This window comes from Coregonus lavaretus (assembly GCF_964263955.1).
Source record: "Coregonus lavaretus genome assembly, contig: HAP1_SCAFFOLD_250, whole genome shotgun sequence".
Classification (NCBI taxonomy): domain Eukaryota; kingdom Metazoa; phylum Chordata; class Actinopteri; order Salmoniformes; family Salmonidae; genus Coregonus; species Coregonus lavaretus.
Genome location: NW_028161097.1, coordinates 328,380 through 352,376, shown reverse-complemented (window position 1 = coordinate 352,376; position 23,997 = coordinate 328,380). Strand labels below are relative to the sequence as shown.

The window sequence follows — 23,997 nt, the reverse complement described above, 5'->3', positions numbered from 1 at the left end:
TAGCCATGATTAGCTGTTCAGGAGTCTTATGGCTTGGGGGTAGAAGCTGTTGAGAAGTCTTTTGGACCTAGACTTGGCACTCCGGTACCGCTTGCCGTGCGGTAGCAGAGAGAACAGTCTTTGACTAGGGTGGCTGGAGTCTTTGACAATTTTGAGGGCCTTCCTCAAAAGACTGTTGTGAGCAACCAGTCAGGATGCTCACGATGGTGCAGCTGTAGAATTTGAGGATCTGAGGACCCATGCCAAATCTTTTCAGTCTCCTGAGGGGGAATAGGCTTTGTCGTGCCCTCTTCACGACTGTCTTGGTGTGTTTGGACCATGATAGTTCGTTGGTGATGTGGACACCAAGGAACTTGAAGCTCTCAACCTGTTCCACTACAGCCCCGTCGATGAGAATGGGGGCGTGCTCAGTCCTCTTTTTTTCCCTGTAGTCCACAATCATCTCCTTTGTCTTGGTCACGTTGAGGGAGAGGTTGTTATCCTGGCACCACACGGCCATGTCTCTGACCACCTCCCTATAGGCTGTCTCATCGTTGTCGGTGATCAGGCCTACCACTGTTGTGTCATCTGCAAACTTAAATGATGGTTTTGGAGTCGTGCCTGGCCATACAGTCATGGGTGAACAGGGAGTATAGGAGGGGACTGAGCACGCACCCCTGACGGGCCCCCGTGTTGAGGATCAGTGTGGCAGATGTGTTGTTACCTACCCTTTACCACCTGGGGGCGGCCCGTCAGGAAGTCCAGGATCCAGTTGCAGAGAGAGGTGTTTAGTCCCAGGATCCTTAGCTTAGTGATGAGCTTTGCGGGCACTATGGTGTTGAATGCTGAGCTGTAGTCAATGAATAGCATTCTCACGTAGGTGTTCCTCTTGTCCAGGTGGGAAAGGGCAGTGTAGAGTGCAATAGAGATTGCATCATCTGTGGATCTGTTGGGGCGGGTCTAGGGTTTCTGGGATAATGGTGTTGATGTGAGCCATGACCAGCCTTTCAAAGCACTTCATGGCTACAGACGTCAGTGCTACGGGTCGGTAGTCATTTAGGCAGGTTCTTAGTGTCCTTGGGCACAGGGACTATGGTGGTCTGCTTGAAACATGTTGGTATTACAGATTCAGTCAGGGACATGTTGAAAATGTCAGTGAAAACACTTGCCAGTTGGTCAGCACATGCTCGGAGTACACGTCCTGGTAATCCGTCTGGCCCTGCGGCCTTGTGAATGTTGACCTGCATAAAAGTCTTACTCACATTGGCTACGGAGAGCGTGATCACATAGTCATCCAGAACAGCTGGTGCTCTCATGCATGCTTCAGTGTTGCTTGCCTCGAAGCGAGCATAGAAGTGATTTAGCTCGTCTGGTAGGCTTGTGTCACTGGGCAGCTCACGGCTGTGCTTCCCTTTGTAGTCTGTAATAGTTTTCAAGCCCTGCCACATCTGACGAGCATCAGAGACGGTGTAGTACGATTCAATCTTAGTCCTGTATTGACTCTTTGCCTGTTTGATGGTTCGTCGGAGGGCATAGCGGGATTTCTTATAAGCGTCCGGGTTAGAGTCCCGTTCCCTGAAAGCGGCAGCTCTACCCTTTAGCTCAGTGCAGATGTTTCCTGTAATCCATGGCTTCTGGTTGGGGTATGTACGTACGGTCACTGTGGGGACGACATCATCGATGCACTTATTGATGAAGCCAGTGACTGATGTGGTGTACTCCTCAATGCTATCTGAAGAATCCCGGAACATATTCCAGTCTGTGCTAGCAAAACAGTCCTGTAGCTTAGTATCTGCATCATCTGATCACTTTTTTATTAACCAAGTCACTGGTACTTCCTGCTTTAGTTTTTGCTTATAAGCAGGAATCAGGAGGATAGAGTTATGGTCAGATTTTCCAAATGGAGGGCGAGGGAGAGCTTTGTATGCGTCTCTGTGTGTGGAGTAAAGGTGGTCTAGAGTTTTTTTCCCCTCTGGTTGCACATTTAACATGCTGGTAGATATTAGGTAGAACGGATTTAAGTTTCCCTGCATTAAAGTCCCCGGCCACTGGATGAGCGTTTTCCTGTTCACTTATGGCCCTATACTCCGGTGCCATTCTAATTGTCATGGCTCTATGTAGTACTGTGCGCCTCCCATAGTCTGTTCTGGACTTGGGGACTGTGAAGAGACCTCTGGTGGCATGTCTTGTGGGGTATGCATGGGTGTCGTGCTGCCCTGTTCTGAGCCAACTGCAATTTTCCCAAGTCCCTCTTTGTGGCACCTGACCACACTACTGAACAGTAGTCTAGGTGTGACAAAACTAGGGCCTGTAGGACCTGCCTTGTTGATAGTGTTGTTAAGAAGGTAGAGCAGCACTTTATTACGGACAGACTTCTCCCCATCTTAGCTACTATTGTATCAATATGCTTTGACCATGAGTCTACAATCCAGGGTTACTACAAGCAGTTTAGTCTCCTCAACTTGCTCAATTTCCACATTATTCATTACGAGATGTAGTTGAGGATTAGGTTTTAGTGAATGATTTGACCCAAATACAATGCTTTTAATTTTGGAAATATTCAGGACAAACTTATTCCTTGCCGCCCATTCTGAAACTAACTGCAACTCTTTGTTAAGTGTTGCAGTTATTTCAGTTGCTGTAGTAGCTGACGTGTATAGTGTTGAGTCATCCGCATACATAGACACTCTGGCTTTACTCAAAGCCAATGGCATGTTGTTAGTAAAAATGGAAAAAAGCAAGGGGCCTAGACAGCTGCCCTGGGGAATTCCTGATTCTACCTGGATTATGTTGGAGAGGCTTCCATTAAAGAACACCCTCTGTGTTCTGTTAGACAAGGAACTCTTTATCAACATTATAGCAGGGGATTGTGGAGGCCAGGTCATCTGATGCAGTACTCCATTGCCCTGCTTCTTGGTCAAATAGCCCTTACACAGCCTGGAGGAGTGTTGGGTCATTGTCCTGTTGAAAAACAAATGATAGTCCCACTAAGACCAAACCAGATGGGATGGCGTATCGCTGCAGAATGCTGTGGTAGCCATGCTGGTTAAGTGTGCCTTGAATTCTAAATAAATCACAGACAGTGTCAACAGCAAAGCACCCCCACACCATAACACCTCCTCCTCCATGCTTTACGGTGGGAACTACACATGGGGAGATCATCCGTTCACCCACACTGCGTCTCACAAAGACATCGGTTGGAACCAAAAATCTCAAATTTGGACTCCAGACCAAAGGACAGATTTCCACCGGTCTAATGTCCATTGCTCGTGTTTCTTGGCCCAAGCAAGTCTCTTCTTATTATTGGTGTCCTTTAGTAGTGGTTTCTTTGCAGCAATTCGACCATGAAGGCCTGATTCACACAGTCCCCTCTTAACAGTTGATGTTGAGATGTGTCTGCTACTTGAACTCTGTGAAGCATTTATTTGATCTGCAATTTCTGAGGCTGGTAAATCTAATGAACTTATCCTCTGCAGCAGAGGTAACTCTGGGTCTTCCATTCCTGTGGCGGTCCTCATGAGAGCCAGTTTCATCATAACGCTTGATGGTTTTTGCGACTGCACTTGAAGAAACGTTCAAAGTTCTTGAAATTGTCTGTATTGACTGACCTTCATGTCTTAAAGTAATGATGGACTGTCTTTTCTCTTTGCTTATTTGAGCTGTTCTTGCCATAATATGGACTTGGTCTTTTACCAAATAGGGCTATCTTCTGTATACCCCCATACCTTGTCACAACACAACTGATTGGCTCAAACCCATTAAGAAGGAAAGAAAGTCCGCAAATTAACTTTTAAGAAGGCACACCTGTTAATTGAAATTCATTCCAGGTGACTACCTCATGAAGCTGGTTGAGAGAATGCCAAGAGAGTGCAAAGCTGTCATCAAGGCAAAGGGTGGCTATTTGAAGAATCTCAAATATAAAATATATTTTGATTTGTTTATCACTTTTTTGGTTACTACATGATTCCATCTGTATTATTTCATAGTTTTGATGTCTTCACTATTATTCTACAATGTAAAAAATAGTAAAAATAAAGAAAAACCCTTGAATGAGTAGGTGTTTCCAAACTTTTGACAGGTAGTGTATATATGTGAACGTGTGTGTGTGTGTTTGTGTTGCTTACCTGGGAAGGCTCTGGGTCTGTGCTGGCCTGGGTGGTGGTGGGGGGGCATGTTTCCCATTGGTCGGGGGGGGTAGAGGGGGGGTAGGGGGTAGAAGGGGGGAGGAGGGAGGAAGGAAAGAGGGGGAGGTGGTGGAGGAGGGGGAGGAGGACGAGTGAAGTTGATGCCTTCGAGGATGGCCTGACGCATCTTCTCCACACGAGACACCAGCTCCTCCTGAAGGAGTGGACAAGCAGAAGAACCAGAGAGATTTTCATGTTGAGACACCCAGGATAGAGAGTAGAGAGAGAGATATCTACACGTTGAGACACCCAGGATAGAAAGTAGAGAGAGAGAGTTAACTTACTAACTGTAAGTGGCTCTGGATAAGAGCGTCTGCTAAATGACTAAAATGTAAATAATAATTTGTTTTATATGATTGTTGTAGCTATTCATTACTCAAACTAAAGTTGTTTGTTAGACCCCCCCATTATACAACGGGTGGGCCTAGACCCTACGCTGCTCATTATACAATGGGTGGGTCTAATCCTGGATCCTGATTGGTTAAAACTGCGTTCCAGCCAGTGTCTATTCCACAAGTTACCGCCGGCTAAATCTATGACGTCAGCCCAGCCAGACAATGTCTCTCTGACATTTGCAACATTGTTTCAATATTGAAATTCGATCTCCACTGTTCCATAGTTCTCGTGTCCGTGCTATCCGGGATCCTTTGGACATCCCTACCCCACTGAAGTTGACATTTAAAATGGTTAAGGTAAGGGTTAAGGTTAGGGCAGGGGTTAAGGTTAGGGTAAGGACGTCCCAAGGATCCCGGATAGCACTGACCATAGTTAATGAATGTATTAAGCGAGCCAGTCGAAATCATGAATCAGCATGAGAATAATTTTTATGGATACAGTGCATTCGGAAAGCATTCAGACCCCTTCACTTTTTCCACTTTGTTACGTTACAGCCATATTCTACAATGGATTTAACCTCTTCATCACGAGGTTCCCCATATCCGGGGTACTCCTCCCGCAATCTCAAACAATGGCATAGTACGGTTTTTAAACATGTGTGAATACCTGAATGTTATCCACTACTGGAACGAGAAGCGTCTCAACTGGGAATCTAGCTAAACTGTTGTTGCCCAAATTAAATAATATTCAGACTCCAAGCAAATATATAAGCATATAGCAAAACCAGTACTGTATTTTGAAACCGTGCATGCCCGTATATTCGTAGACAAATAACGACCTATCTACACAAACGATACACCATTCAAAAGCTGCTACAGATTCCAACAGTCATGTTCCTTTATGACCAACCCTCACTAAACTATTAATCAAAGAACATCAATAACAAACTTCCATTTGTTTTATCACAACAAACTGCGTCTTACCTTTGTTGTTTCTGTTACCAAAAGTAGTGTCTGATCGAATAAAACCACTTGAAAAGATACTCGTGTCTCTCTCTCATTCCGAGTCGATTTCAATGAATTTCCATCGTTTTACATGGCCAACAATGTGTTTGAAGATGAAGTCAGTAGTTTGGTTCAATCACAACAGGCACTGTTTTGTCGCCATCTTCTGGATATATGATGCAATCCCGGTGGTTTGTCATTGTTCTCATTTAATTCTACTGATCCATCGATAGAGGAGTCACATGTGAAAATCGACCAACTGGTTGTTGAAATATCCAGGTGCGCACCTCATTGTCTCATATTAGTTGACTTGCTGCGTTACGCACGGTTACGCAGAGCGCACCACAACACTAGAATTTCGGAGGGAAAACGCAAAGTTTATTCAAATATGGCAGGCTCTAGTAACAAATATACTGTTACAGAGGCGTTATTCATTGTAACAGATGAAAGTTGGACTCCATGTATCCCCATTGACTCTGAATCAGACGACGACCTGCTTAGACCGGACGAACCAGACCCTAACGACGAGAACGAAGGTTATCGTGTCCAGGGCCCTACTCAAGCATCAGAAGAGGATGTAATCCCATTGTTATTTATTACTTCTAATGCTACTATTGATAATTTATTGTATGAGTACAAAACATACATTCTAAAATATCTATTTGAGTAACTGAAGCTCAATGTAAGTTAGCGCTAGCTTAGCTAGCTTAGGTTAGAGGCCCACGCGCAAGTTGACTTACAATAGAATGTGTTTTATTTCTTGTCACTGAATTATCACTTTAGTCAACATTCTCATAGTTCTAACTATTTATTTTATATATATCTGACTGTTTTGAGTCAGATTTGTCAATGAATGGATACAAGTGTGTTTTAGTCATGGTTTTCTTTTCTCTTTTGTCTTGTTTGTACAGTGAAGATGGTTATAGGGGTGATGAGCCACAGCCAGAGGATCTGCTTCCTCAGGCAGAGCCTCCTCTTCCTCAGGCAGAGCCTCCTCTTCCTCAGCCTGGCCGCTTGTCTAGACAACGCCCTTCTGCTCCCCTCCCTCGGCCACGGTCTTCATCGGACACTGAGTCCCCTGGAAAGAGCCCTCAACCCAAAAGAAAAGGAAACGCTTTCTCAAAGTCAGCGTGGTGGAGGTAGGCCTGCCACTCAAAGAGTCGGGGAGGAAGAAGAGGAAGAGGAATGTAGGTGGCATAATAGAGAAGAGAAAAAAGGGGCTACATTTTGTGTGACAACCCACCCAAGGACACCATATCACTGTTTATAGTTTTGGGATGTGTGTAATTTTTGTTTTTAAATTTGTTGTTTATAGTTTCTAATAAATCTGCTCAGTTTGAGTCAACCTTTCCCATTGGTTTATTTTAATGGGAACACGTATAGAGGTCTGGGAGAACATGGGAAACAACATCAAAACAGTTGTATTTTGATGGAATGTACACATATGTTAGTGAAATTAAATGCCTTTTGCTGTCTAGTACCTGATAAAAGTCAAATGGCACTGATGGTGCCCAAATCTACCCAAATGTCTCCATCCATCCGCCAAGTGATGAAGAGGTTAATAAAATAATGTCCTTGATCTACACACAATACCCCATAATGACAAAGCGAAAACAGTACATTTATTAAAAATAAAAACAAAAATACCTTATTTACATAAGTATTCAGACCCTTTGCTATGAGACTTGAAATTGAGCTCAGGTGCATCCTGTTTCCATTGATCATCCTTGATATGTTTCTACAACTTGGAGTCCACCTGTGGTAAATGTAATTGATTGGACATGATTGGAAAGGCACACACCTGTCTATATAAGGTCCCACAGTTGACAGTGCATGTCAAGAGTAAAAACTAAGCCAGTAGGTTGAAGGAATTGTCCGTAGAGCTCCGAGACTGGATTGTGTCGAGGCACAGATCTGGGGAAGGGTGCCAAAACATTTCTGCAGCATTGAAGGTCCGCAAGAACACAGTGGTCTCCAACATTTTTAAATGGAAGAAGTTTGGAATCACCAAGACTCTTCCTAGAGCTGGCCGCCCAGCCAAACTGAGCAATCGGGGGAGAAGGGCCTTGGTCAGGGAGGTGACCAAGAACCCGATGGTCACTCTGACAGAGCTCCAGAGTTCCTCTGAGGAGATGGGAGAAACTTCCAGAAGGACAACAATCTCTGCAGCAACTCCACCAATCAGGCCTTTATGGTAGAGTAGCCAGACGGAAGCCACTCCTCAGTAAAAGGCACATGACATCCCGCTTGGAGTTTGCCAAAAGGTACATAAAGAACTCTCAGACAATGAGAAACAAGATTCTCTGGTCTGATGAAACCAAGATTGAACTCTTTGGCCTGAATGCCAAGCGTCACATCTGGAGGAAACCTGGCACCATCCCTACGGTGAAGCATGGTGGTGGCAGCATCATGCTGTGTGGATGTTTTCCAGCGACAGGGACTGGGAGACTAGTCAGGATCGAGGGAAAGATGAACGGAGCAAAGTACAGAGAGACCCTTGATGAAAACCTGCTCCAGAGCACTCAGGACCTCAGACTGGGGCGAAGGTTCACCTTCCAACAGGACAATGACCCTAAACACACAGCCAAGACAACGCGGGAGTGGCTTCGGGACAAGTCTCTGAATGTCCTTGAGTGGCCCAGCCAGAGCCCGGACTTGAACCCGATCTAACATCTCTGGAGTGACCTGAAAATAGCTGTGCAGCGACGCTTCCCATCCAACCTGACAGAGCTTGAGAGGATCTGCAGAGAAGAATGGGAGAAACTCCCCAAATACAGGTGTGCCAAGCTTGTAGTGTCATATCCAAGAAGACTCGAGGCTGTAATCGCTGCCAAAGGTGCTTCAACAAAGTACTGAGTAAAGGGTCTGAATACTTATGTAAATGTGATTTCTAAAAAATCTAAAAACCTGATTTTGCTTTGTCATTATGGGGTATTGTGTGTAGATTGATGAGAAAAAAACTGCTATTTAATGCATTTTAGAATAAGGCTGTTACGTAACAAAATGTGAAAAAAGTAAAGGGGTCTGAATACTTTCCAAATGCACTGTACAAAGAAATGTCAATAGAAAAACTGGGAAAACGAAATGCAGCTAGTTTGTTTCTTTCCAGCTTTTGTCTGAAGTGATTGTGTTAGCTGTGTAGTTGGCTAGGTAGCAAGGGGAAAAGGGTCAGGTAGCAAGGGGGAAAGGGTCAGGTAGCAAGGGGGAAAGGGTCAGGTAGCAAGGGGGAAAGGGTCAGGTAGCAAGGGGGAAAGGGTCAGGTGGCAAGGGGAAAGGGTCAGGTAGCAAGGGGAAAGGGTCAGGTACCAAGGGGAAAGGGTCAGGTACCAAGGGGGAAAGGGTCAGGTAGCAAGGGGGAAAGGGTCAGGTACCAAGGGGGAAAGGGTCAGGTAGCAAGGGGGAAAGGGTCAGGTAGCAAGGGGGAAAGGGTCAGGTAGCAAGCGGGAAAGGGCCTGTCGCCAGTCGAACTAATGACCAGTAAACCTTGCCTGGAAACAATGCAATCGAACAAATAACTAGACGGCTTGGGTCGCAACCTCAGGACTATATCCTCATAGAAGGGATTAAATAGTCTGAATAAATTAATGTTAATCATTTTAATATGTTGGTAACTGTTGAATAAAAGTGATAATGCCCGAGAAGCTGTGGTTTGGAAGATATATTGGCACGGGTGTTGTCAATATATCCTCCAAACCACGGCTTTGAGGGCATTATCATTGAAATAAAAAGACAGAGAGGCTGGGGTCCCGGCCTGTGCCATTAAACCCATACAACTTATCCAGAACGCCGCAGCCCGTCTGGTGTTCAACCTTCCCAAGTTCTCTCACGTCACCCCGCTCCTCCGCACACTCCACTGGCTTCCAGTTGAAGCTCGCATCTGCTACAAGACCATGGTGCTTGCCTACGGAGCTGTGAGGGGAACGGCACCTCCTTACCTTCAGGCTCTGATCAGACCCTACACCCAAACGAGGGCACTACGTTCATCCACCTCTGGCCTGCTAGCTCCCCTACCTCTACAGAAGCACAGTTCCCGCTCAGCCCAGTCAAAGCTATTCGCTGCTCAATGGTGGAACAAGCTCCCTCACGACGCCAGGACAGCGGAGTCACTGACCACCTTCCGGAGACACTTGAAACCCCACCTCTTTAAGGAATACCTGGGATAGTATAAAAGTAATCATTCTACCCCCCCTCATAAAAAACTAAATTGATGCACCAATCATAAATTGAATGCACCAATTTGTAAGTCGCTCTGGATAAGAGCGTCTGCTAAATGATGTAAATGAAATATAATTATGTCACTGCTCCGTGGGCAGAACGGCGCTAACTTTGAACGTTAAAGAAATCCCCAGAATACAAAATTAATTTGGGCCCATTTACAAATGTACAAAGCTAACAGACTGAATTTCAACATCTACCCTGTGCGAAAGTGATCTGTTCCAGTTTTCATGGTGTATTTCTGAGTCTTTCCCTTTAAAATCGCCATAGAAAATGGTTATAGCCAATGATAGCCAAGGATCTGGCGATGAAAATTACAAGGGTATCAAGTTGATTTTGATTGGTCCAAAGCGTAGAAACAGAATGTTCCTCTGTAGCTCAATTGGTAGAGCACAGCGCTTGTAACGCCAGGGTAGTGGGTTCGATCCCCAGGACCACCCATACACAAAAATGTATGCACACATGACTGTAAGTCGCTTTGGATAAAAGCGTCTGCTAAATGGCACATTACCACCGCTCAACAACGAAAATGAAAGAGATACAACCAAGAGCTGGGCGGTTTAAACTAGCAACTGTCACAACAAACTAATGTTCTTATTTAATCAACACTGTTAGGTACAAGAATATTAAGGTTATAATATTGTAGAGAATAATCAAATTAATGGGATTTTTAATGACAGTTTTAAAACATAGTTTTCTTTTCCCTAAGTTAGTAGCATCCACGTGAATTACCCCGTTTTACCCTGCAGGTAGAGCTGGTATGCCCTATACCAGGGGTGTCAAACGTCCGGCCCCAAACACCCCTGCCCTATACGTTCCCATCTTTCTATCTGGCTCCCTAACCTCGAACTGCCGCCCCAGAGAAGGGTCACACACACACACACACTTACCTGTCCTTCACACATGTCGAGCAGGGCCAGTCGGTCTCGGGCGGCGCGGGCCAGTTTGGTCTGGAATAGTTTCCCGTCGAAGAAGCCCCAGGGGCAGCAGTGTTCCCATGGTAACGGCTGACCACACACGTCGTTGACCAACAGAGCCGTGTCCACGCCCGCCATGAAGAGAGACGCCAGCTGGACCCCCCGGCTGTCTACCTTCTCCACCTACACAGAAATACACAATAAAATATATTCAACCAACAAAAATAAACAGTTCATAAGAAAATCAGTCAATAAAAATACATTCATTAGGCCCTAATCTATGGATGTTACTGGGCAGGGGCGGAGCCATGGATGGGCCTGGGAGGGGATAGGCCCATCCACCGGGGAGCCAGATCCAGCCAATCAGAATGAGTTTTTCCCCACAAAATTGGCTTTATTACAGACAGAAATACTCCTCAGTTCCATCAGCTCTCCGGGTGGCTGGTCTCAGACGATACCACAGGTGAAGAAGCCGGATGTGGACGTCCTGGGATGGCATGGTTACATGTGGTCTGCGGTTGTTAGGCTGGTTGGTCATACTGACACATTCTCTAAAATGACGTTGGTAGAGAAATGAAGATTAAATTATCTGGCAACAGCTCTGGGGGACATTCCTGCAGTCAGCCTGCCAATTGCACGCTCGCTCCCTAAAAACTTGAGACATCTGTGGCATTGTGTTATATGACAAAACTGTACATTTTAGTGGCCTTTTATTGTCCCCAGCACAAGGTGCACCTGTGTAATGATCATGCTGTTTAATCAGCTTCTTGATATGCCACACCTGTCAGGTGGATGGATTATCTTGGCAAAGGAGAAATGCTCACTAACAGGGATGTAAACTAATTTGTGCACAACATTGGAGAGAATTCAGGTTTTTGTGGGTATGGAACATTTCTGGGATCTTTTATTTCAGCTCATGGGACCAACACTTGTATGCATGAATTCAGTGTTAGTTGTTTTGGATATAATCTAGGACTATATGATCAGGACTGTTTTCTAAGAGAACCTTTAACATTAAACCTGTCTTCTCTTGAGATAAAAGTCATAATTAGCTTTACTGCAAGATATGAATTGCCACAATGATGTTTGTTCCTCAAATTATGTATTTTATTGGCTCTGCTTCTGTGGACACTTATGGTAAGGAAACCAATGACCTAGAATACCTAACCCTAACCCCTAACCCTAACCCTAACCAATGACCTAGAATACCTAACCCTAACCCTAACCTCTCAATCAAATGCTGACCTAGAATACCTCTCAATCAAATGCTGACCGTATTATCTCCCAAGATAATTTTTTTTCGTTATACAGTGAGGGAAAAAAGTATTTGATTCCCTGCTGATTTTGTACGTTTGCCCACTGACAAAGAAATTATCAGTCTATAATTTTAATGGTAGGTTTATTTGAACAGTGAGAGACAGAATAACAAAAAAATCCAGAAAAACGCATGTCAAAAATGTTATCAATTGATTTGCATTTTAATGAGGGAAATAAGTATGACCTCCTCTCAATCAGAAAGATTTCTGGCTCCCAGGTGTCTTTTATACAGGTAACGAGCTGAGATTAGGAGCACACTCTTAAAGGGAGTGCTCCTAATCTCAGTTTGTTACCTGTATAAAAGACACCTGTCCACAGAAGCAATCAATCAATCAGATTCTAAACTCTCCACCATGGCCAAGACCAAAGAGCTCTCCAAGGATGTCAGGGACAAGATTGTAGACCTACACAAGGCTGGAATGGGCTACAAGACCATCGCCAAGCAGCTTGGTGAGAAGGTGACAACAGTTGGTCCGATTATTCGCAAATGGAAGAAATACAAAATAACTGTCAATCTCCCTCGGCCTGGGGCTCCATGCAAGATCTCACCTCGTGGAGTTGCAATGATCATGAGAACGGTGAGGAATCAGCCCAGAACTACACGGGAGGATCTTGTCAATGATCTCAAGGCAGCTGGGACCATAGTCACCAAGAAAACAATTGGTAACACACTACGCCGTGAAGGACTGAAATCCTGCAGCGTCCGCAAGGTCCCCCTGCTCAAGAAAGCACATATACAGGCCCGTCTGAAGTTTGCCATTGAACATCTGAATGATTCTGAGGAGAACTGGGTAAAAGTGTTGTGGTCAGATGAGACCAAAATCGAGCTCTCTGGCATCAACTCAACTCACCATGTTTGGAGGAGGAGGAATGCTGCCTATGACCCCAAGAACACCATCCCCACCGTCAAACATGGAGGTGGAAACATTATGCTTTGGGGGTGTTTTTCTGCTAAGGGGACAGGACAACTTCACCGCATCAAAGGGACGATGGACGGGGCCATGTACCGTCAAATCTTGGGTGAGAACCTCCTTCCCTCAGCCAGGGCATTGAAAATGGGTCGTGGATGGGTATTCCAGCATGACAATGACCCAAAACACATGGCCAAGGCAACAAAGGAGTGGTTCAAGAAGAAGCACATTAAGGTCCTGGAGTGGCCTAGCCAGTCCCCAGACCTTAATCCCATAGAAAATCTGTGGAGGGAGCTGAAGGTTCGAGTTGCCAAACGTCAGGCTCGAAACCTTAATGACTTAGAAGATCCGCAAAGAGGAGTGGGACAAAATCCCTCCTGAGATGTGTGCAAACCTGGTGGCCAACTACAAGAAACGTCTGACCTCTGTGATTGCCAACAAGGGTTTTGCCACCAAGTACTAAGTCATGTTTTGCAGAGGGGTCAAATACTTATTTCCCTCATTAAAATGCAAGTCAATTTATAACATTTTTGACATGCGTTTTTCTGGATTTTTTTGTTGTTATTCTGTCTCTCACTGTTCAAATAAACCTACCATAAAAATTATAGACTGATCATTTCTTTGTCAGTGGGCAAATGTACAAAATCAGCAGGGGATCAAATACCTTTTTCCCCTCACTGTATACAGTTGTTTTGATCACGCGGACTGGGATATGTTCCGGGTAGCTTGCAAAAATAATTTAGACGAATACACTGAAAAGGTGACTGAGTTTATCAGGAAGTGTATAGGTGATGTTGTGCCCACTGTGACTATTAAAACCTACCCTAACCAGGAACCGTGGATAGATGGCAGCATTCGCGCAAAACTGAAAGCGCGAACCACCGCATTTAACAATGGCAAGGTGACTGGGAATATGGCAGAATACAAACAGTGTAGCTACTCACTCCGCAAGGCAATTAAACTGGCAAAACATCAGTATAGAGACAAAGTGGAGTCGCAATTCAACGGCTCAGACACGAGACGTATGTGGCAGGGTTTACAGACAATCACGGACTACAAAAGAAAAACCAGCCACGTTGCCGACACCGACGTCTCGCTTCCAGACAAGCTAAACACCTTCTTCGCCCGCTTTGAGGATAACACAGTGCCACTGACGGGGCCCATTACCAAGGACTGTGGCCTCTCCTTCTCCGTGGCCGACGTGATTAAGACATTTAAGCATATTAACCCCCGCAAGGCTGCCGGCCCAGACGGCATCCCTAGCCGCGTCCTCAGAGCATGCGTAGACCAGCTGGCTGGTGTGTTTATGGACATATTCAATCTCTCCCTTTCCCAGTCTGCTGTTCCCACATGCTTCAAGATGGCCACCATTGTTCCTGTACCCAAGAAAGCAAAGGTAACTGAACTAAATGACTATCGCCCCATAGCACTCACCTCTGTCATCATGAAGTGCTTTGAGAGAGACTAGTCAAGGATCATATCACCTCTACCTTACCTGTCACCCTAGACCCACTTCAATTTGCTTACCGCACCAATAGATCCACAGACGATGCAATCGCCATCACACTGCACACTGCCCTATCCCATCTGGACAAGAGGAATACCTATGTAAGAATGCTGTTCATTGACTATAGCTCAGTATTCAACACCATAGTACCCTCCAAGCTCATCATTAAGCTCGAGGCCCTGGGTCTGAACCGTGCCCTGTGCAACTGGGTCCTGGACTTCCTGACGGGCCGCCCCCAGGTGGTGAAGGTAGGAAACAACATCTCCACTTCGCTGATCCTCAACACTGGGGCCCCACAAGGGTGCGTGCTCAGCCCCCTCCTGTGCTCCCTGTTCACCCATGACTGCGTGGCCAAGCACGCTTCCAACTCAATCATTAAGTTTGCAGATGACAACAGTAGTAGGCTTGATTACCAACAATGACGAGACAGCCTACAGGGAGGAGGTGAGGGCCCTGGGAGTGTGGTGCCAGGAAAATAACCTCTCACTCAACATCAACAAAACAAAGGAGATGATCGTGGACTTCAGGAAACAGCAGAGGGTGCACCCCCCTATCCACATCGACGGAACCGCAGTGGAGAAGGTGGAAAGCTTCAAGTTCCTTGGCGGACACATCACTGACAAACTGAAATGGTCCACCCACGCAGACAGTGTGGTGAAGAAGGCGCAACAGAGCCTCTTCAACCTCAGGAGGCTGAAGAAATGTGGGCTCTCCAGAGGGTGGTGCGGTCTGCCGAACGCATTACCGGGGGCAAATTACCCGCCCTCCAAAACACCTACAGCACCCGATGTCACAGGAAGGCCAAAAAGATCATCAAGGACACCAACCACCCGAGCCACTGTCTTTTCACTGTGCTATCATCCAGGAGGGCGAGGTCAGTACAGGTGAATCAAAGCTGGGACCGAGAGAATGAAAAACAGCTTCTATCTCAAGGCCATCAGACTGTTAAATAGCCATCACTAGCACATTAGAGGCTGCTGCTGCCTATTGAAATCACTGGCCACTTTAAGAAATGGAACACTAGTCACTTTAATAATGTTTACATATTCTTACATTTACATTTTAGTCATTTAGCAGACGCTCTTATCCAGAGCGACTTACAGTTAGTGAGTGCATACATTATTATTTTTCATACCCCCCGTGGGAATCGAACCCACGCCGCCCCATGGGTCTCCCGGTCACGGCCGGCTACGACAGAGCCTGGATTCGAACCAGGATCTAGTGGCACTTAGACCACTGCGCCACTCGGGAGAACGTATCTTGAACTACTCATCTCATATGTATATACTGTATTCTATAATATTATACTGTATCTTAGTCCATGCCACTCTGTCATTGCTTGTCCATATATGTATATATTCTTAAATTCCATTCCTTACCAGTTTTGTGTGTATTGGGTATATGTTGTGAAATTGTTAGATATTACTTGTTAGATATTACTGCACTGTCGGAGCTAGAAGCACAAGCATTTCGCTACACCCGCTATAACATCTGCTAAACACGTGTAGGTGACAAATACAATTTGATTTGATTAATTGATTTGATTCATATTTTTGTTCAGCATACAAGGCCATTTAAGGAAAACTGGTTTGCGTTGCCTTATATAAGGAAGCATGTTGTTTTACAAACACTGTCTGTACTGTTGTCTTCTTATCTTCTGTCTGTGTTGTCCGTTTGGTCTTACATTGGTTTATTTTAAAATACCCCGTCCCTACAGGAAGCCTTTTGCCAGGCAGTCGTCTGTCTGTGTTGTCCATTGGTTTATCATCGTCCCTACAGGAAGCCTTTTGCCAGGCAGTCGTCTGTCTGTGTTGTCCATTGGTTTATTTTAAAATACCCCGTCCCTACAGGAAGCCTTTTGCCAGGCAGTCATCTGTCTGTGTTGTCCATTGGTTTATTTTAAAATACCCCGTCCCTACAGGAAGCCTTTTGCCAGGCAGTCATCTGTCTGTGTTGTCCATTGGTTTATCATCGTCCCTACAGGAAGCCTTTTGCCAGGCAGTCGTCTGTCTGTGTTGTCCATTGGTTTATCATCGTCCCTACAGGAAGCCTTTTGCCAGGCAGTCATCTGTCTGTGTTGTCCATTGGTTTATTTTAAAATACCCCGTCCCTACAGGAAGCCTTTTGCCAGGCAGTCATCTGTCTGTGTTGTCCATTGGTTTATTTTAAAATACCCCGTCCCTACAGGAAGCCTTTTGCCAGGCAGTCGTCTGTCTGTGTTGTCCATTGGTTTATTTTAAAATACCCCGTCCCTACAGGAAGCCTTTTGCCAGGCAGTCATCTGTCTGTGTTGTCCATTGGTTTATCATCGTCCCTACAGGAAGCCTTTTGCCGTCATTGTAAATAAGAATTTGTTCTTCATTGACTTGCCTGATGAAATACAATTCCTACTGAAATGAAAACAATTTAAAACACAAAACAAAAACCTTTCAGTTATACAACTTATGTTGTCTCATCTTCCAAGCTTTGGAAATAAAATGTGCAACCGGGAAGATTTATTTTCTGAATTGTCATTCAAGTTGTTCGTCATCACCACTCCAGAACAGTTGTGTTGTTCTTCATAACAATTCCAGAATAACAATAAGCCATTTAGCAGACGCTTTAATCCAAAGTGACTTACAGTCATGCATTTTTTGTATGTTCTTCACAACAAACCAGTTGTGGTTTCTGTTGTTCCATCCTAAAGTCCAATAAACAGTGCAGTTCATTCTCCACCTCCCCTAAATCAGACTGTACATACAGTGCCTTGCATAAGTATTCATCCCCCTTGGCGTTTTTCCTATTTTGTTGCATTACAACCTGTAATTTAAATGGATTTTTATTTGGATTTCATGTAATGGACATACATGTGGTCCTCTGTAGCTCAGCTGGTAGAGCACGGCGCTTGTAACGCCAAGGTAGTGGGTTCGATCCCCGGGACCACCCATAAACAAAAAAAATGTATGCACGCATGACTGTAAGTCGCTTTGGATAAAAGTGTCTGCTAAATGGCATATTATTGTTATTATATTATTATTATTATTATATATATATATATATTATATACACAAAATAGTCCAAATTGGTGAAGTGAAAAAAATTACTAGTTTAAAAAAAATTATAAAAAATAAATAACTGAAAATTGGTGCGTGCATATGTATTCACCCCTTTTGCTATGAAGCCCCTAAATAAGATCTGGTGCAACCAGTTACCTTCAGAAGTCACATAATTAGTTAAATAAAGTCCACCTGTGTGCAATCTAAGTGCCACATGATCTGTCACATGATCTCAGTATATATACACCTGTTCTGAAAGTCCCCAGAGTCTGCAACCCCACTAAGCAAGGGGCACCACCAAGCAAGTGCCACAATGAAGACCAAGGAGCTCTCCAAACAGGTCAGGGACAAAGTTGTGGAGAAGTGCAGATCAGGGTTGGGTTATAAAAAAATATCAGAAACTTTGAACATCCCACGGAGCACCATTAAATCCATTATTAAAAAATGGAAAGAATATGGCACCACAACAAACCTGCCAAGAGAGGACACCAAAACTCACGGACCAGGCAAGGAGGGCATTAATCAGAGAGGCAACAAAGAGACCAAAGATAACCTTGAAGGAGCTGCAAAGCTCCACAGCGGAGATTGGAGTATCTGTCCGTAGGACCACTTTAATCCGTACATGCCACAGAGCTGGGCTTTACGGAAGAGTGGCCAGAAAAAAGCCATTGCTTAAAGAAAAAAATAAGCAAACGTGTTTGGTGTTCGCCAAAATGCATGTGGGAGACTCCCCAAACATATGGAAGAAGGTACTCTGGTCAGATGAGACTAAAATGTAGCTTTTTGGCCATCAAGGAAAACGCTATGTCTGGCGCAAACCCAACACCTCTCATCACCCCGAGAACACCATCCCCACAGTGAAGCATGGTGGTGGCAGCATCATGCTGTGAGGATGTTTTTCCATCGGCAGGGACTTGGAAACTGGTCAGAATTGAAGGAATGATGGATGGCGCTAAATACAGGGAAATTCTTGAGGGAAACCTGTTTCAGTCTTCCAGAGATTTGAGACTGGGACGGAGGTTCACCTTCCAGCAGGACAATGACCATAAGCATACTGCTAAAGTAACACTCGAGTGGTTTAAGGGGAAACATTTAAATATCTTGGAATGGCCTAGTCAAAGCCCAGACCTCAATCCAACTGAGAATCTGTGGTATGACTTAAAGATTGCTGTACACCAGCGGAACCCATCCAACTTGAAGGAGCTGGAGCAGTTTTGCCTTGAAGAATGGGCAAAAATCCCAGTGGCTAGATGTGCCAAGCTTATATAGACATACCCCAAGAGACTTGCAGCTGTAATTGCTGCAAAAGGTGGCTCTACAAAGTATTGACTTTGGGGGGGTGAATAGTTATGCACGCTCAAGTTCTGTTCTTTTGTCTTATTTCTTGTTTGTTTCACCAGAAAAAATATTTTGCATCTTCAAAGTTGTGTAAATCAAATGATACAAACCCCCCAAATATCCATTTTAATTCCAGGTTGTAAGGCAACAAAATAGGAAAAATGGCAAGGGGGGTGAATACTTTCGCAAGCCACTGTAGCTAAATACCAATACATTGAAAATGTGTCCTGTCGTTCTCCAGCTGGCTAGCATGAGGCAGCTGTCTTCAGAGTCTAGGCTATTTTTTTGCTGAAATCAGTGCAGTTTATCCTTCTTTCAATAGAGTAACAGTTTTCCCATTAAAAAAGTATTGTCTTTCGAGAGCTCATACATTTTATATGGTGCATAAATTAAATGTTCAGTCCTCCAATGTAAGAAATCAGCTTTCTGGGTGTCTTAGTAGGGCTGTTTTAAACACACACCTGGTAACACACACACACACACACACACACACACACACACACACACACCTGGTAACACACACACACCTGGTAACACACACACACACCTGGTAACACACACACACACCTGGTAACACACACACACACCTGGTAACACACACACACACCTGGTAACACACACACACCCCTGGTAACACACACACACACACACACCTGGTAACACACACACCTGATAACACACACACACACACACCTGGTAACACACACACACACACACCTGGTAACACACACACACACACCTGGTAACACACACACACACACACACACCTGGTAACACACACACCTGGTAACACACACACACACCTGGTAACACACACACACACCTGGTAACACACACACACACCTGGTAACACACACACACACACACACCTGGTAACACACACACACCTGGTAACACACACACACACACACCTGGTAACACACACACACACACACACACCTGGTAACACACACACCTGGTAACACACACACCTGGTAACACACACACCTGGTAACACACACACACCTGGTAACACACACACACACCTTGTAGGGCTATTTTAAACACAATCCACACAGATGTTTTTGTTTTGATATAATAACAATATCGGCAGACATATTGGTTATCAGTGAATATTTCCACTATAAAATCCCATATCGGTCGGCCGCTAAACAACGCTTCCTCAACACGGGGTCCGGGGCACTGCATGACTCCAACACCATCGTCAAGTTTGCTGACGACACGCCGGTGGTAGGCCTGATAACCAATGATGAGTCAGCCTACAGGGAGGTCGCCAGGACAACAACCTCTCCCTCAACGTCAGCAAGACAAAGGAGCTGATCGTGGACTACTGACGACAAACACATACACTCTCACTCTCCACATACGCTGCTGCTACTCAGTTTATTATATATCCTGATTGCCTAGTCACTTTTACCCCTACCCACATGTACATACTATATTACCTCAATTACCTGGTACCCCTGCACATTGACTAGGTACTTCTAATGATGTGTTTTTTTCTAGTTAAGCATAGTAAGCATAGTTAATTACATCATGACAAGCTAACAATGTATGGTTAAATAGTTAATCACAACATGACAGGAAGAGGCCTGAAACAGAGACAGGAAATAGCTCTGTTAGTTTTTAACCATCTGATGAGGATTTTTCAGTGGACTATGGGATAGACATGGTTAATCAACAAACACGGAGCCAGGGATAACCATGGATACATCTCTGTTGCTAGGCAAGAACGTAGTTGGTTTGATACATCTGTTGCTAGGCAAGAACGTAGTTGGTTTGATACATCTCTGTTGCTAGGTAAGAACGTAGTTGGTTTGATACATCTCTGTTGCTAGGTAAGAACGTAGTTGGTTTGATACATCTCTGTTGCTAGGCAATAACGTAGTTGGTTTGATACATCTCTGTTGCTAGGTTAGAACGTAGTTGGTTTGATACATCTCTGTTGCTAGGCAAGAACGTAGTTGGTTTGATACATCTCTGTTGCTAGGCAATAACGTAGTTGGTTTGATACATCTCTGTTGCTAGGTAAGAACGTAGTTGGTTTGATACATCTCTGTTGATAGGTAAGAACGTAGTTGGTTTCTCTCACTGGGGTTACGTGTTTGTTCTCTGGTCATCTGACCTGTCTTCGGTTGTCTTCTCTTATCAGTGACTGAAACCAGGCTGGACCCTTTGACTCCTTGAGCGTCTTCCTGATTAAATGATAGCGTAAATGATAGCTAGTCTCCTGAGTGGCGCAGTGGTCTAAGGCACTGCATCGCAGTGCTAACTGTGCCACTAGAGATCCTGGTTCGAATCCAGGCTCTGTCGCAGCCGGCCGCGACCGGGAGACTCATGGGCGGCGCACAATTGGCCCAGCGTCATCCAGGGTAGGGGAGGGAATGGCCGGCAGGGATGTAGCTCAGTTGATAGAGCATGGCGTTTGCAACGCCAGGGTTGTGGGTTCGATTCCCACGGGGGGCCAGTATAAAAAAAATATGTATTCACTAACTGTAAGTCGCTCTGGATAAGAGCGTCTGCTAAATGACTAAAATGTAAAAATGTAAATAGCGTGACGGGACAGAGGGGTTAGGCTTGGGTATTTTTGAGAGATTGATTGTGGGCCTGCCATGTTGTCCACAATCCATCTCCAGGTCAAGCCAGGGTGAGCCAGGGTTTAACAAAGTTCAAACTGAACATGATTATTTTTACATGACAGGGCTGTTATTTGTGTATGATAAAGCTTGATTGGTCACACCACCATTGTTTCCAAACTGAATAGAAGTCAGATTTCGACACTATCATAAACTAAGGAAGTGGGCAGAGTGGTCAAGAGGTGGAAACTGGAAACAGTGGTGGTGGAACCAAAGAGGGAGGGGTTAAGCTCAAATGTAAAATTACTATATAAACCGAGCTGGGAGGTGGACAAGGAGATGCTTTGCAAACCACCTCGGCTCTATTGCTTATGTAATAAGTCTATCTTAATTCTACAAAAAAAACTGAAATACTTTGGTTCTTTGATTAGTATAAGGACAAATTTGCTATAATACTAATTCCCTCAACTACTTGGTACCCCTGCATATTGACTCGGTACTGGTACTTCTAATTCCCTCAACTACCTGGTACCCCTGCATATTGACTCTGCATTGTTGGGGCTCGGAAGCATTTCACAGTCAGGTCTACACCTGTTGTATTTGGTGCATGTGACAAATACAATTTGATTTGCGTGGTGCCAGTCAAGTTGAAATAGGCTATACATCGTCAGTCACAGCATGACGTCGTCACCATGGATATCTGATTGTTGTTACCTTGAGCTCCTGCAGTTGGTCTGGTTCATACAGCTGGTTAGAGACGGCCTGGGCCAGGAAGGCATCCAACTCATGTCTCTGTAGGATACCAACACCTGGCCACTGCATCATATACCTGAAGAACATTACACACACACACCTGTTAACATCACACACACACACACACACACACACACCTGGTAACATAACACACACACACACACACACACACACCTGGTAACATAACACACACACACACACACACACACACACCTGTTAACATCACACACACACACACACACACACACACACACACACCTGGTAACATAACACACACACACACACACACACACACACACACACACACACACACACACACACCTGGTAACATAACACACACACACACACACACCTGTTAACACACACACACACACACCTGGTAACATAACACACCAGATGTGTGTGTCATCAGGTAACACACACACACACCTGGTAACACACACACCTGGTAACACACACACACACCTGGTAAATACACACCTGGTAACACACACACACCTGATGACACACAAACACCCACACACCTGGTAACCAACACCCACACACCTGGTAACCAACACCCACACACCTGGTAACCAACACCCACACACCTGGTAACCAACACCCACACACCTGGTAACCAACACCCACACACCTGGTAACCAACACCCACACACCTGGTAACCAACACCCACACACCTGGTAACCAACACCCACACACCTGGTAACCAACACCCACACACCTGGTAACCAACACCCACACACCTGGTAACCAACACCCACACACCTGGTAACCAACACACCTGGTAACCAACACACCTGGTAACCAACACACCTGGTAACCAACACACCTGGTAACCAACACACACACACACACACACACACGGTAACCAACACACAAACACACACCTGGTAACACACACACACCTGGTAACAAATCAAATTTGTTAAATATACGTGTTTAGCAGATGTTATAGCGGGTGTAGCGAAATGCTTGTGCTTCTAGCTCCGACAGTGCAGTAATATCTAACAAGTAATATCTAGCAATTTCACAACATATACCCAATACACACAAAACTAGTAAGGAATGGGATTTAAGAATATATATGGACAAGCAACAACACACACACACACACACATATCCGGTAAACACACACACACACACACACACACCTGGTAACAAACAAACACCTGATAACACACACACCTGGTAACAAACAAACACCAGGTAACACACACACCTGGTAACAAACAAACACCTGATAACACACACACACCTGGTAACAAACAAACACCAGGTAACACACACACCTATTAACAAACAAACACCTGATAACACACACACCTGGTAACAAACAAACACCTGGTAAACAAACACACACACGTCTCTGTAGAATCCTACCACCTGGCCACTGAATCACATACCGGTACAGACACACAGTCTTACTTGAGCACGCAGCACAGCACATGAGCAGAAGGTGTTGACACACAGTCTTACCTGAGCACGCAGCGCAGCACATGAGCAGAAGGTGTTGACACACAGTCTTACCTGAGCACGCAGCGCAGCACATGAGCAGAAGGTGTTGACACACAGTCTTACCTGAGCACGCAGCACATGAGCAGAAGGTGTTGTGGAACCTGAGCAGGGTTGAGTAGGGCAGGACAGTCGGAGCGGAGACAGGCTAGGAACGCTCTGGTCCTCCGGGAGCGATCTTCACTGGCCCTACCAAGCCACAGCCTCCGCAGGTTAGGACAGGTCCACTCTCTGAAGCACAGCGCTGGAACCAGCTCCGGGGTCAGGGCTGATTTAGACTTACCACTGGACCACTCCTTCACTATCACTGGGGGGACTGTGGGGGGGAAGAGAGACGTTGAGAAGAACACATTCTCTTTTACAATAACGACCAACAAGATACAGCAACGAGGTGACAGGTGACCGTGTTCGA

The 23,997-nt window shown here is 45.1% G+C and overlaps 1 protein-coding gene across 1 annotated transcript in view; it reads right to left on the bottom strand.

Annotated features, from left to right (window-relative positions):
• fam120c (family with sequence similarity 120 member C) overlaps positions 1–23,997 on the bottom strand; it is a 123,971-nt gene that overhangs the window by 21,771 nt on the left and 78,203 nt on the right. Inside the window, exons 10-13 of the mRNA XM_084195639.1 lie at positions 23,652–23,901; positions 22,034–22,148; positions 10,609–10,818; positions 4,104–4,317 (exon numbers count right to left, since the gene is read on the bottom strand). Coding sequence (XP_084051765.1) covers positions 4,104–4,317; positions 10,609–10,818; positions 22,034–22,148; positions 23,652–23,901 — 789 coding nt within the window. The remainder of the gene's footprint in view (positions 1–4,103; positions 4,318–10,608; positions 10,819–22,033; positions 22,149–23,651; positions 23,902–23,997) is intronic.